This window comes from Rhyacophila brunnea, unplaced genomic scaffold (genome assembly GCF_057557595.1).
Source record: "Rhyacophila brunnea isolate RB1 unplaced genomic scaffold, BYU_Rbru_1.0 scaffold_6, whole genome shotgun sequence".
NCBI lineage: Eukaryota > Metazoa > Arthropoda > Insecta > Trichoptera > Rhyacophilidae > Rhyacophila > Rhyacophila brunnea.
Window position 1 is genome coordinate 6,294,025 of NW_028233276.1, and position 15,946 is coordinate 6,309,970.

Genomic DNA, 15,946 nt, shown 5'->3' on the forward strand with positions numbered 1-15,946 from the left:
CATTCCCTAGCGGAGGTCGGCCACCATCAAGGCAATCGTAGATTTGTCATCTGCTACCCGGAACAGTTCAATGGAGCTGCAATCGTACCGATCACGGAGGTTCTTAAACCACGAAATGCGGCTCCGTCCTCTGCTACACTTACCATTGATCTTTACTTAAATGACAAGTTGGCGAATGCTGTACTTTTGTCCTCTCATAATGTGGCCGAGGTACTGTAGTTTCTTGGTGTTGATACTACGCAGAACTTCTCGGTCCTTTCCCATTCGTTTGAGAACTTCAACATTTGTCACCCGGCCAGTCCAGGAATTTTGAGGATGCGTCTATACAGCCACATCTCGAAAGCTTCAAGTCTCCGTGACATCTCTTGGTTTGCGGTCCATACTTCCATACCATAGAAAAGAATTGAGAGAACATAACAACGTACCATATGCAGTCTCAGGCCTAGGTTAAGGTCTCGATTGCTAAGGAGGCGTTTCATTTTGTGAATGGCACTCCTTGCGATCTCAATTCTAGTTTTTATTTCCTGAGACTGGTCCCATTTCTCATTGACCCATGTATCTAAATATTTATAATGGGTCACACGTTCAATTGGTTCGCTGTTACTGACAAAACTTGTATTGGTGTCTGGTGTCGCTATTTTTCATACTAGTAATAGTTTTGTTTTCTTGAGGTTCATTTTTTTAAACCATAAAAATTACTGACCTCATAAATAGTGACAGACTTTTAACATGTCAACATGTTTCCATTGGAAATACATTCCTGAATTGAAATGATTTATGATCAGTACTATAAACAAAATGTCTGTTCGATCATGTTTTAGGTGGACATATCTACTATAACAAAGCAAGCTGGCGAGAATGGGAAAGAATATCTGTATGCGATCACATTCACTTTATTATCAGGTAAGAAGTTTCATAATTATCAATCGATTGCGGGAGATACGTTTTGGAAACGGCATCGATAAGTGAAATTTCGCAATCAACAGGATTTGACAAAAAACAATATAAATACTTCCTTAATAAACTAAATAACAAAATAAACATTATGTCATGAAATATAAGTAATGTATTGCGACCAGGGCTTTTTTTTAAGAACAAAGGTGCCGGAACTCACTTCTTGCCAAACTTCTTACCTACTAAAGAAAATAATATTCAAATTGCATTTAAAGCAACTTTTCCTATGCCACAAAGGGCATAAAAAATTAAACAAACAAACAAATTTTAAAAAATAAAACAAAAAGTATATGGTGATTTCCATGGCACCCACATCCTGAAGCGGGCTTCCAGTCCAGGATCTTTGGCGGGCCCCCTACCAATCACTAAGGTGAAAGGGAGTGTGATGCTCTATAGTTACGTTTTACAAATGGCGTTCGAGGTAAAATTAAGGGTATTCAGTGTATCAACACACATTAACCTAAAAATGCAATTACACAACCACATATTTTAAAATGTTAATACGCCTGAAGAAAATTAGCGCCTATTATTTTTTTTATGATTAGAGCAAATTTGTGATGTGCTTTTAACTCACTTATCTGGTCAATCCCCCAGGCTAGAGCCCTGTCAGCCCTCCCTTTGTGGCGGCCATGGTGATGTCCTAAGTTCAGTCCAATTCTCCTCTGGTAAATCTTCTCGATTCCTTTTCTTAGTGTTAGAGTCTATGGCCGAATATCTTCCACTGAGTAACCACCGATCAATGTATTTTAAAGGATCGAAAAGTGTCAACGGTGGTTCGACGAGTTTGATGAACAAAAGTGCCAAAACTGTTTTGGTCTTCAACGAAGCTCTTATTAGGATAAGAATTAGATTCATTTGCGAAAATTCTCGTTCACATTCACTTGAAAAAATGGTAATAGAATTCAATGCATTTATCAAACGCGATTGTTTTTCAGGATAATATGTCTTTTCATATGAGATGATTCAGGAAAATTAACTTGTACTATGTAAGCGCGAACATTTTTTCGTCTAATTGCTTTTGAAACATTAAAAATACCGTGAAAAAAGGTGCCGGAACGCCGTCCCACCGCCGTTACGTAACAAAAAAAGCCCTGAATGCGACTTATATTATATTGCCTTACTTTTGTTTCACTCATGCTCGTTGCTGTATTTAGTATTATATGTGTAAGCGCATGATCTCACTCATTATGATGATTCCTGGCACATAGTATATTATGTCAAGCAAATACAGGACAAAAAAAAATATTAAAACTCGATTGCGTTACAAATTTTAATTTGCCAGGGTGGGATCATGATGAACAAGGGGTTTGGTGTACTCTTCTTTCTGGTTTACAGTTCCTAAATCGTTATTAGTCATTTATTTGTTGTAAGGATATATTCAACGATAAAATAATGACTATGTAATATGTATAAAGCTATGCATCTTTATGCCAATGGCGAAGGGTGGAGATAGGCTGTTAAGATCCGCCATAAATAATGCACACAAAACTTTATCAGTCATACACATTTGTTTTCATTGAAATAAGACTAAAATTTGGAGATGGTGTTGGTTAGTTTTTAAAATTCAATGAAACCCTGCGAAACCAAGCCATAATAATAGTCAAAAAGTACTAGTCTATCTATAAAATATCTAAAATTATGCGATTAAATCATACATAACATTGCATATTTTATGGATAGAATAATATTTTTTTATCTATTATAGTTTGGTGAGGCAGGGCTTAATGAATTTAAAAAAATGAACCAAAAATATTTGTAGCATGTACTCTTAATCCAACGAAAACAAATAAGTATGAATAAAAAAGTGTGCACAATTTTTTCGTATCACTATTATGGTTTGGTTTCGGTAGGGTTTAATTGATTTTTAAAAACTAACCAATACCATCTGTAAATGGTAGACTGCGAAATCTTTAATGTGAGACCTGGCGGCAGCGCTCGTGCTGTATCTCGTCTATGGTTTTCGATGTATTGAAAGTACTGAAACGCGAGAGGAGGGGATGTGGTTGTCCAAGCCCGCCGCCTATCACTGTGAAGATTTCGCACAGTCTTAGTTCAATAAAAACAAATACATATGACTAACAAAGTTTAATGTGCACTATTTATTTCGAATCTTAACAGCCTACCTCCACCCTTCGCTACCGCTTTATGCCCTTGTTTATTAAATACATCATTCAATTACCAATTAAAATATTTTTTATAAAATGCGTGTATAAAAATTGATTTACAATACGTGTATAAGGCTGCGCGCACACAGTAAAGCGACTGCGCGCAGACGGCAAAGCGAAGTTTCGGATTCATCCGCCAAACGACGTTTGCGTTTTGTTTCCGGGCCGATTGCGTTTCAAATGCGTCGATATTTCGACGATGCTGTCCAAGAGAAAACACGGTTTTCAAGGGGATTCATAAACGCCTTTTTTTGAAACTGCACCCTGCTGCGAGAGTATTTATCTTTCATTACAGTGGCGTACAAGGGTAAATAAATCAATATAAAATCAGTACATAATATTGCATTATACCTACATTTATTTTCCCACTATTGCTTCTTTTGGAGCTGGTCTGTTTTATATCGAAAGTGTTTTGAAAATTACCCATTGTTGAGCCTATTATATACCATCATCATCAATACTATCGACCGAGGGTACTTGATGGAGTTTGAATTTAAATTCTAATTGATTTAAGTTTTGTACTATTATTATTTATTAATACAATAAAAAAAGATTATAAGTTAATACACGAAGAAAGGGTAAAAACCTTATTACCTAGATACCTACTAAGTAAAGGATTAAGTATAAAAACATAATATTTTGAATATTTGCAGTGTTTCTAAAAACCTGTTGTAAATACTATTAATACATTCGGTAGGTAAGCAGTTTTACAAAATATAATAAAAAGTTGTGACACAGCACAGCTATGAGAAGAAGTATTTCACGAGAAGAAAGGCTCACCATATCTATACGGTAAACTAAACTATTATTATTTATTTTGTAGTATGTACTTATTTAATTAATTTTTTTATTAGTTGACACTGTCATCTTCTATATATACACTAAAATGGAAACGGGTACTAATAATAATATATTGAAGTGAGAATAATGAATACCTACCTACTACTATTGATAGGTATGTGCCTGTGTACTTGTATAGGTACAAGTATATTTATATTAATTATTGTTTTTTTGTTATAATATATTAGTTGCGATTAATTGACAATAAAATTTAGATAATTTATCTATTTAGCCGCTACAGTACCATATTCAATTACATATTCAAAAAAAGTTGGTAGTTATGAATTCAAAACGCCTTTCATAAAAATAGATTGAAATATTAGTAGGTACACTAACACGAAATTACCTGATATAGTCTCATTACAATATGTAGCTATAAGCAAATATGTAGCTATTGAATTCTAAGCAATAGTATTCTATTGGAAATATGAACAGATTTTAAGGGGAGATATTTCAAATGTTTATGAATAATATGTTTTAAATGTTTATTTAATAAAAGATACAATAGGTATAATAATATATTACATTGTTCTAACAAATTATATACAAAAAACCTATAAAATATTTTAATTAAATTATATCTGTTTTCCCCATTGCATTAACGCCACTGTGAAATTCTTGATGACACTAATTAAGAAAGAAGGAAGATTTTTTTAATTTTTTCGGACTAAAGTAATAAATTATGTCATACAATATGTGCCTTATTGTGTTCGGCAAACTTATAGCTATTAAATGGATAGTAGTACTTTTTGTTTTCACCGTTAGTGCTATTATGTAAGAATTTATTTATTGCACTATCCGAAGAATTAAAAAAAACCTTTTTTTTGTCGCCAGTGGCGAACTAAGATAAATAAAATATAAAAATATAATATGTAAACATTACCTACATAATTATTAAGTATTTCTTTTTTACCATTTTACGTATATTTATTTTTTCCACTATTGCTTGATTTCGAATAGAATTCTGTTATATTATATCGAAAGCGTTTTTTAATTTGATGATATTTTCATAGTGCAGAAATTATTTTTAATGACTTTCATGCAGATTTTTGTTAGCTATATGCAAATGCAGACATAGTCCAAATAAGCATTAAGCATTCAAGTGAATCTTTCTGGTTGCAAACAATTCATCATGACTTCGACAACAATAACAATACAGAACATGATAAAACACAACAGCCAGGTTTTCTCCAGGTGTTCTGTTTTGTCATGTTCTGTTTTGTCACTGTCCTGTTTTGTTATGGAACCGACTGAGATTTAACATTCTTCATATTATTATATATGACAATGTGCTAGGTGCAGATTGCGTAGGCTTAAACCTTTACATTATACCCAAGTTTTTAATGAAAAATACCCACTCATCCGGTCATGAGTTTGTCATTGGTAAATAAAATTTATTATAAGAAGTACATACTTACTACAAAATAAATAACAATGGTTTAGTTTACCTTATAGTTATGGCAAGCCTTCACGCTTAAAAACAGATTAAATTTAATAAAAACATTATATAGATTCGATACCTACATAAAGATTCTACAATCATAAAAAGGAGGCATGATTCTATTAAAGATACATACTTATTTAATATTGAATATAACCAAATGCACACCTACTTGTGTTCTTCCCAAAAGAATGGTGTTATTTTAAATATGTATTTCATAATAATATGAATAGGTAGGTGGGTACTTCAATACGTATCTATAGGTACTTATATAAATATTTTCGGTATAGGTATATAGGTATTCATCAAAAATTATTTAAATTTGCATATTACCAACTATACCTTAACAATGTTTATTCGTTTTTTTTATTTAGTGAGTAGTTACAGTTGGTGACATCTCTCATTAGTTAATATTATTAAACTCCCAACATATTGCACAACGAGAAAACTATTGCTTACGAGAAATGACATTTTAATACGCTTACCTACCGAATGTATTAATCGTATTTACAACGGGTTTTTTTAGAAACACTGCAAATATTCAAATTATTCAAAATATTATGTTTTTATACTTCATCATTTACTTAGTAGGTATCTAGGTAATAAGGTTTTTACCAATTCTTCGTGTATTAAGTTATAATCTTTTTTTATTGTAGCTAGAATTTGATGTCAATGTGTATTTGCCATTGGCGAGTGCGCAAAATGCTGAAAGGCAAAAGCCTGATCGCAAAAAAATACTCAAGTGGAATAGTACAAAACTTAAATCAATTAGAATTTAAATTCAAACTCCATCAAGTACCCTCGGTTGATAGTATTAATCAGACAAAGTTTATGATGATACATACAAGGCTCAATAATAGGTAATTTTCAAAACGCTTTCGATATAAAATAGTCCAGTTCTAAAAGAAGCAATAGTGGGAAAATAAATGTAGGTACCAGTGGCGAAGGGTGCAGGTAAGCTGTTAAGGTCCGCCATAAATAGTGCACATTAACCTTTTTAAGTCAAATGTATATGTTTTTATTGAAATACGACTACAATTTACAGATGGTATTGGTTGGATTTTAAAAATCAATTAAGCCCTGTCTTACCAAACCATAATAGTATTGGTATATTTTAGGCGATATGACAAAATTGTGCACATTTTTTCATTCTTACTTATTTTTTTAACTTTAGATTAAAAATACGTATTACACATATTGTAAGTTCATTTTTTTAATTCATCAAGCTATGCCTAAACCAAACTGTAATAGATAAATTGTATTATCCTATCTATAAAATATCCAAATTTATGTTAGATTTCGTATTTTTTTACTATTATATATTATGGCTTTCGGTTGATAGTATTGATGATGATGGTATATAATAGGCTCAACAATAGGTAATTTTCAAAACACTTTCGATATAAAACAGTCCAGCTCCAAAAGAAGCAATAGTGGGAAAATAAATGTAGGTATAATGCAATATTATGTACTGATTTTATATTGATTTATTTACCCTTGTACGCCACTGTAATGAAAGATAAATACTCTCGCAGCAGGGTGCAGTTTCAAAAAAGGCGTTTATGAATCCCCTTGAAAACCGTGTTTTCTCTTGGACAGCATCGTCGAAATATCGACGCATTTGAAACGCAATCGGCCCGGAAACAAAACGCAAATGTCGTTTGGCGGATGAATCCGAAACTTCGCTTTGCCGTCTGCGCGCAGTCGCTTTGCCGTGTGCGCGCAGCCTAACATGTATTTGATAAAGCTTACTATGTGAGTGAAACACTTGCCGTAAAACAATTTTTGTGATGATAATTAATTATGAATCACCAAGTAAACACCGAACCTCTGGAAACATTACTAATTTTATTTTGTTTGTAAATATCGTGAACATTAAAAAAACTGTATTTTTTAATTTAAATAAATTTATATTAAAAAAAAGACTATACATGTCTACGTCTTATAACAAAGAACTAGGTATTTCATTGAAATCAAAAAAAAGGCCAAAAACTACAAAACAAACAAACTGGTAATCTTGAACACTAGAGTGTATTTTCTTATTACGAATTAATTAATATGTCGTCACTGTTCTGGCAGAAGACACTAATTCGAAAAAATGAAATATTGAGTTAGTACCAAAATGTTCCTTATTTCAAACTTTACCGTCTGGAAACCTTCTTAATAAATAAACAGTCTTTATTTTAAAGTCATCCTTTTTACGATTACTTAATAAACTCAAATGATAGACCATTATTTCAAACATTTTAACAACTTCAAAGTCAAATTACTCAAAACTAGTATTCTCCAGTTAGTGTGTTCTGCCAGAACAGAGACGATGTGATGTTATTTAAGTTCTAAAAGTCTTCTATTTAACGTTAACTTCGCAGGTAATATCCGTCGATTCCGCAGAGTATGTGAACACATCCAAGGCTGCGTGTGTAGAGCCGTCGGTAGCGGTGGACCGCGACCGGCTCCTCCCAGATCACCCAGAGCACAAAGAAAACATCCACCACACCATGGTACTTACTATTCCAGTTATTTTTCATATTTTATTCAAAACATCTGTTAGCCCTTAAACTAAGATTATTTATTAAACCTTTTTGGTGTACAAGCATTTCTTTAGGTCATATCTGAAAATAACTGCGACATTCGGTCATAGAAATAAGTGTATAAGAGTATGTACTCTTTATAAGGTATCAATTCATTTCATTGATGCTCACATTTTCTTCAAGATAGTGAAAAAAGAAGATTAATGACCCTTCGTAGTTCACCCTAATAATGACAATGTGTTTTTTTCATGTAAATTATGATTCTTTCAAAGTAGCCTATATCGACTGCTTAATCCTCAAACTGACTATTTCCATTTGGGCAAATTGTTCAGGAAGGAGAAAAAACATATATACTATCAAGCGGAATTTAACAATATAATAATTGGAAAAATGCACTTGGAATTTTTTTTTTTTTACAAATAAGCTGTACCATTGACATATTAAATGGACAACTCACTTCATACCCGGCGCGCACGAGAAACTGTGCATGAAAGTCATTCACAGATGTATAGGTAGATGTCACGTGACCATATGACGTATCCGTTTCCATTATGCGATACAAGCTTCGAGAATTTATAGTAATATAACCTTTATTGTAATGGCGTATTAGTGTCATGACTCATTGCGTTAGAAACAGATTCTCGGTTACTTACGACTTCTCGGAGATTAGACGCAAGTGAGCCCAGCGAATCACAGGCGACTGACTGTCCAATGGTTCCTGTCATTCAATTGCATTGAATAAACATTCATCAATATCTTAAAATGGCATTTTATAAATAATAAATAATACTATAGATCTACCATCATAAATTGGCATTTCAGCGAGGGCGCTAGTATGACATTGAGAATATTACCATAACTAACAAAAAAATGGTAATTTATAATTTTTTATTGGTAGTAGATTTCTGTACAAATATTATGCAATCCATAATTCGAGAAACATGTTGTAAAATTAAATGGCATTTGTAACAAATTTAACCTCGATAGACAATTTTAGTTTCAAATTCGACCGGCTGCCAACTTACGATGGTAGATCTTTAACACATGAAAAGTGATATCCCATCTTTCTTGGAGTGTTTAGTAGATTTTTTTACAATTTTTAACTAGGCACATTGGCATTTTGTAACACAATAATAACAGTCAGAAATTTTGTATGGGCAGACCCAGCGGTGTCGCCAGACCGCTTGCAAGCAGAATGTTCATTTGAGCGTAGGATACCGATATTAAAATATGAATTTCGCCATCCGGCAGACCCGACACAAAGTGAGTGTCATTTTATTTTCTAGATGCTTCGTCCATATTAATGTCATTGAGCTGCACCAACAAAACAACTGTTTTGTGTGAAGAACGATAATGCATTTATTTAAAGGTTTAGGAGTTTGAAATTTTGTGTGAGCTTAGAAAACATGCTTTAAAACAAAATGCCATCAAAATCTCATTTTTGATCAAAAGTGCAGTTGGCTGGTTTGTAGATTAAGCAGTCGATATAATATTATAATCTGTAATGTTTTCGAGGAGATGAATTAATTTGTATTCTTCATGTTTCTTGTACTTTTACACTGATTTTACTTTTGAGTTATTTCGTTTATATTAATATGAAAGAGGTAAAAATTAACTTGTCATGGATAATACTTAATATTGGTATGCATTAAGTAGTCTCCTTAACCTTACACGGTTGACATTTGATAAAGTACATCAATATGATTTTATCTCAACTGTAAGTTATACCTTTCTCGGGTAATAATATAACATGTCAGCATTTAAATTACTGGCTGTTCGTTAGTCACTAAACAAACCATAAACTATAATCATTAAATGCTAATTAAATTTTACAGCTTTCTGTAATATTTGGATAATCGAATATTATATAATTTGATAGCAATTATTTTAAATGGGGTAAATGGACTGTATGGTATGGGCATAATTGTGATCGTAAGCTGGGGGGTACGGAGAATGTGGAGTAATAGATAGATAACGGGCTGGCAGTTGGTACGGTGGCTTCTGAAGATGATGATTGTGTAGCTTGAATGTGCATTGGAACTTGAACTTGTTTTGAAATTCGATGATGTGTAATAATTGACATTCTGTTTTACAATTATTGTGCAAGTGTCGTTTAGTTAAAGTTCTGTGATGATACACCGATATACCTCAAATGTATAAGTCACTGCTGTATGCCTATGACACGATGATACATAGGTGGTTAAGGTGGATACAAGAATAATTGGCTCAAACATTGTTTTTAAAATGTTTGTAAAAAATATTTACATATTCTGATTATTTAAGGAGGTACAGAATCAACTAGCGAAAGTCTCAGCGGAGGTTCAACGGACAGCTGTGACAGGTTACAAGCCCCGCTAGCCAGACAGGTAAATATTTAATTCTTTCGTCTCACCACAACCTTGCTTTGTAACATGCACTTTTTTTAAATATTGATGGAGCATTTATAGGCCCCACAATATTGATGTATTTTAACAAGCTTATTACAAAGATCCATTGTTAGCCACCTGCTCAACTATTCAGGAGACATGAAGACAAAGAAATATCCAAATATTGTGTTAAATACAAAAACTTTTTCAGTGATGGTTGGTTAATAAATCTCAGGATAATTACAGAAAATATGATTGATTAAATGTGTGTAGATTTGTCACGTGTGGCGATGGTAAGAATCCGTAGAGTAATTGAGCAAGCATTTGTCGGTGCCGTGTTTTCAGTTGGAGCCGACGGAGCTGGGCAGCTGTGACTCTTCAGTCTTCGATGCCGTCAAGAGCCCCACCTCGCACTCCTCCATGGACGGTGTCAATCAGGTTTCCTTTGTCATAATTATTATCTTACCATATAACTCTATCGATAATAAAACTCTGTATTCAATTTGAATTTGATTGATTTTAAATTTTGATTTGTTTTTAATCCCAGTGTGTGTGTTATTACGTAATAATGGTTTTAATAACTTTCCATAAGCTAGTAATTCATTATTTATTCCCTATTATAACACTGCTAAATTATTTTAGATACTGTATTGTCAGACTTCTAATCCCATACCATTCTTGAACATAAATTACATGACGTCTGCACACAGAGATTCGGCACTACACCAACTTAATCCAAACTCTAAAAAGCCAACAAAGCTGCATTGCATAGACATGGTTTAATCAATTATTGTCAAAGAACGTAACTGTCAGATATTCAAGTTGTCTGAACATCATTCAACAAAAATATGCCATCAGATGTAGATACAGTGTTTGTGTAGTATATGCGTCTAAGAAAAATAAGAAATTGATTTTAAAACGAACAGTAAAGAAAAAGATGTTTTAACGCTCAAGTCATTGTCATTTTCGTGGTCTGTGCGATTTGAAAACAAATAACACGCTCACCCAATCGAAAGCTGTATTTCGAAAATGTTACAAGTCACAATTGTGTTTTAGTCAAAATAGTGAAAACAATCATACTAATATAAAAATAATTACAAGATAAAAAGAACTTTTTATATACTTACCACGTTTTTAAATTTTCTGTTGAATCGTATAAACTTGACAATTCTATGTATTAATAAATACTTGATAGAAATACTGAAATGTCATTTTGACATTTCATATTGATTTCTATAGTAACGCACGTATATATTAATAATTTAGTTGCTAGGACCCCCTTAGCAACCAATAATAGTGAGTAGTAAATATTACTTTAAACGAATTTTTCCGAAACATACAAAACAGAATTAACTGAAAATAAATTCAATTCTGCTTAAAGATGGCCAAAGGTATTAAAAGAATGCATTGTCATCGTGTTCTGATATATTTCAGATAAGTTTCAAATGTCTAGCTAGTCGGAAAGTTAGTTAAAAATCTTCAATAGTCCAATACAAATCTTGGACAAACAAGAAAAAATTTGTACTGGACACACAAGAAAAAATCTGTACCGGACAAACACACAAAACGTGGTAATAAATAGGTAGTGAAAAGTTTTATGAAAAATATATTATTTTATAGTAAGTATTAACAGTTGTCTTCAAAAAACTACAAAAACTTGTTACCTTACATCGGTGTATTTAGGTAAAATGAAGATTTTTGCAACTTATGTCACTCTTTTTTAAAATGTGACATGTAACGTTTTCGTAATACAGCATTCAATTGGGTGAGCGTGTTATTTGTTTTCAAATCGCACGGACCACGAAAATGACAATGACTGATGAGCGTAGATTCTGTGCGTTTGATAGAATGGTAGCAGCAACTATTTGAACAACAAACTTATAAGCAATATTTCTACTGACCGCCTTCCAACTTACTTGCAAGCGCAAACGAATATTTTTCCAATGAAAAATATTGTGTCGATGCTGTGTACATCGGTACTTTAAGTTAGATGTGTTTAGTGGATCTGAAATATGTCGATGAGGTGCAGTTGCGCTGAGTTTATGTGTGCGAGGCCGCTTACACTGATACAATATATATTTTTGTCCATAATTTTTTTAGAACGGTGACCCGAGCGATGCAGGCAACGGAAACTCGTCGCGGTACTCGGGCGGGTCTCGGCAGTCGCAGCCTTTACAGCAGACGCAGGCGCTGTCAAATCTCAACCAGAGTTCGGGTGGAGTCAGCGTACCGCACCACACTCATAACCAGAATGGCTCGTCATCATCGGTGGCCTCTTGTTCCAGTCCTACCAGCGGTGGATCGTTTAAGATGCATGTAAGCCAATTCATATATTATTGCCATTTTTTTAAATTAATAACAAATTTGTTATTGAATATCACCCAAATTAGCCTGATTTCTAAGTGTAATTATTTTACTATACCATACCATAATTACCTTAGACAAGGTAGTCAAACAATCCGTACGGTTGGACAAGTGCAAATTTTATTTATGAACCGGCAAATTGAAACAGCAGAGGAGGTAGCAAGCAGAAATGACACCAGAAAACTCTTCCAAATCACCCGTGAAGTCTGCGGCAGGCAACGACTGACTCCTGGGGCCGTTTGTGGCCCCAGTGGAGCAATAGAGTTTGACGCAGAGTGAGACAAGAAGATTTGGAAGAATCATTTCTGCAAAGTGCTGAACCGCCTATCCAATTTGAGATCCCTTTGATATACCTGTGGAAGCCTTAGTTTTGGATATGCCCTGAGTGACCGATATTTCCAACTGCCCGCCCACGCACGCCGAGATAAAATCGGCTGTAAAGACTCAAGAACGGAAAGGCACCGGGGGAGACGGCATACATCCTGAATTCCTCAAGTACAGCTTGAGCGCAATCCTGCATCTTATGTTTCATCTGACAAAGGTGTGGGAAGAAGAAGGACTCAAGAACGGAAAGGCACCGGGGGAGACGGCATACATCCTGAATTCCTCAAGTACAGCTTGAGCGCAATCCTGCATCTTATGTTTCATCTGACAAAGGTGTGGGAAGAAGAAGAATGGAAAGATTTTGGCAAATATCTTCTTGATGAGAATAAGGGACCTGATAATGCACGTTCTCCGGAAAAACCAGGCCGGGTTTGTACCTGGACGAGCGTGTGCTGATGACCAAATCCACAACCTTCCATGTCTTCGCTAGCAGCCACGAGCTGAATAGTCCGTTGGCCTGCTGCTTTGTGGATTATGAGAAGGCTTTCGACTGTCAGTACCGCCCCTCCCTCTGCAGGATACTGGGAGCATACGGGATCCCTCCCAAGATTATTACCATAATCAAATGCCTGTACGAGAATAACGAATGCTGTGTCAGAATTGATGACACTCAGAATGGTTCGGGGTCATGACTTGTGCTGTGTCCTTGCTCCATTTCTCTTCATTTTCCTCTTTGACTTCATATAACGGATGTCAATACCACCTGACCGAGGCATACCTGTTACCCCCACGGTGAAGCTATGCGACCTGGAATACGCCGATGACACTGTCATAGTCGACAAAACTCAATTGAGGACATTCATGAGACAATCGACAGGTTGCATGACAATTCATCTCGCGTTGGTTTAAGAATCAAAGCGAAGAAAACCAACGTTTTGTGTAATAGCACCTGTCCTGATCCAGATTTCCCTCTGATTAGCAACGGGCAAAACATCGAGAGCGTCGACAGCTTCAAATACCTGGGGGTACACATCATGGGAGATGGCATTTTGCAGAGAGAGCTCAGTATGCGAATGTGAATGGCTGGAGCAATATTCAACTCAGTGCGGGGTGTCTGGGACTCACGATTGTACTCGGTCAAAACCAAATGCCGTCTACTCGACGCTTGTATTCTGACGGTGCTGCTTTACGGTAGCGAATCATGGCACCTTACGAAGCTCAGAGCAACCGTATACTGAGCTTCGAAAACAGATGTTTGCGACGGATACTGGGCTTGCAGTGGTAGGACAGCGTTATCGGCGTATTTGAGGTCGCATAGCTTCACCGTGGGGGTAACAGGTATGCCTCAGTCAGGTAGTATACGACGGAGCTATGGGATGCTGTAACAATGCAGGAAGACTGGCGAGCGACAAGAACTTTAGGAGGCGCCGCGTGGTGTCCATACGCTCCAACTAAAGAGCGGATATGTCCAAAGAAGAAGAAGATACCATAATTACAGACTCGCCACGTCCATACGTGCAAAAGTGACCAATAATTGTCACAGTTTGAGAGAAGATTTACCTACCGAGCCGTGCCTTATATAAAATCTACAAAGAGACATCTAAAAGAATATGTGATCTATTTTTCTATAACTATACTATACTATATATAACTATATATAACTATATATAACTATACATCATCTCTAATAATAGGAAGAATCCTCGAATATTAAAGAAAGACGATTGAAGTACTGCAATATCTAATAATAACGTTTTTTATTTTTTATTTTCAGTGTGGTGTAAAATCTGGAGGCGTGAGTTCCCGTCGGGCATCGTCCGGTTCAGGTTCGTGTGGCGGTTCGGGTTCAGCAGGAGGCGGAGTAGGGGGTTCGTCAAATACTGGAAGAGCTTCGCCTGCCTCCAGTTCACTCGATCAAGGAGCACTGAGGAGGGCCTGCCGAGAATTATCCGATAGATGTAAGATTATTAATTACATGCCTATATTATATTACTTAGTACTAAGGTTAGTTTGACCAAAAAGTCTCCGATAAATTAATTCTATTCCTACTTTCACTATCTCAAGAATATTAACCGTCTGCTACTCTCCATAGAGCATTTTATAATAAAGCGTGGAACTAGCGGATACAGTAAGTCATCGGTATACTGTGGCTGGGTGATGTTTTATTTTAGGTACTAGGTGTGTTACGACTGTGCTAAGTATCATCATCATCATTTATGGCACTACAACCCTTGGCGGGGTTTGGCCTCCTTCAAAAACTTCCTCCTTCCACGCGCATTAACCACAATTCTATAGGCATCTTATCTAATTGCGACGAATTTTAACTAATAGTTCTTACAATACTCTCTGCTTCTCTCTCGCTTCTGAGAATATTGTGGTGAGATAAGATGCCTATAGCATCGTGGTCAATGAATGTGGGCGCGAATCCCTGGAGACGCAGGTTCGATTCCTGCTGGGTGTCGTATTTCTTTCAAAAAAGATTTTTTCTATTGGCTATATATTTCTCAGAAGTGTTTCAAATTATGTATGTTCAAAAAAAATTCTGTATTACAGATTTAAATGCTTTTAAAACAAAATTAATTACTGATTATTTGAACGTTCATCGAGCTGATGAAGTCCATATTCATGGACAAAATCGTCTACCCTATAATTTTCTATTAAATCTATCCAAAAATTTTCACCTGTTTCGAGGCTTTTGAGGGACAATTTAATTGGAGTCCAAGTTTCTTAAAATACCACATTCAGCTTTATCATCAGGTATTTTTTTGTAATTAAATTTAATAACAATAATTAATTAAATAAAATCAAGTTCTTGAGAATTTAGTTCTCCATAATCATTCTTGAATTTTAATAATTTTGATCCTCTTGTAAATAATGATTCTACTACCAGAGTCAACTTAAAAGTTTTCATTGTCATTTTTTTCTCACTTGTCTTTTTTTCTTCATCCGATATACATTACT

At 34.9% G+C, this 15,946-nt stretch overlaps 1 protein-coding gene across 1 annotated transcript in view; it reads left to right on the forward strand.

Moving 5' to 3' along the window:
• sff (BRSK family serine/threonine-protein kinase sugar-free frosting) overlaps nt 1-15,946 on the forward strand; it is a 68,345-nt gene that overhangs the window by 51,523 nt on the left and 876 nt on the right. Inside the window, exons 19-24 of the mRNA XM_085956914.1 lie at nt 822-903; nt 7,770-7,901; nt 10,215-10,297; nt 10,643-10,735; nt 12,398-12,613; nt 14,760-14,943. Coding sequence (XP_085813040.1) covers nt 822-903; nt 7,770-7,901; nt 10,215-10,297; nt 10,643-10,735; nt 12,398-12,613; nt 14,760-14,943 — 790 coding nt within the window. The remainder of the gene's footprint in view (nt 1-821; nt 904-7,769; nt 7,902-10,214; nt 10,298-10,642; nt 10,736-12,397; nt 12,614-14,759; nt 14,944-15,946) is intronic.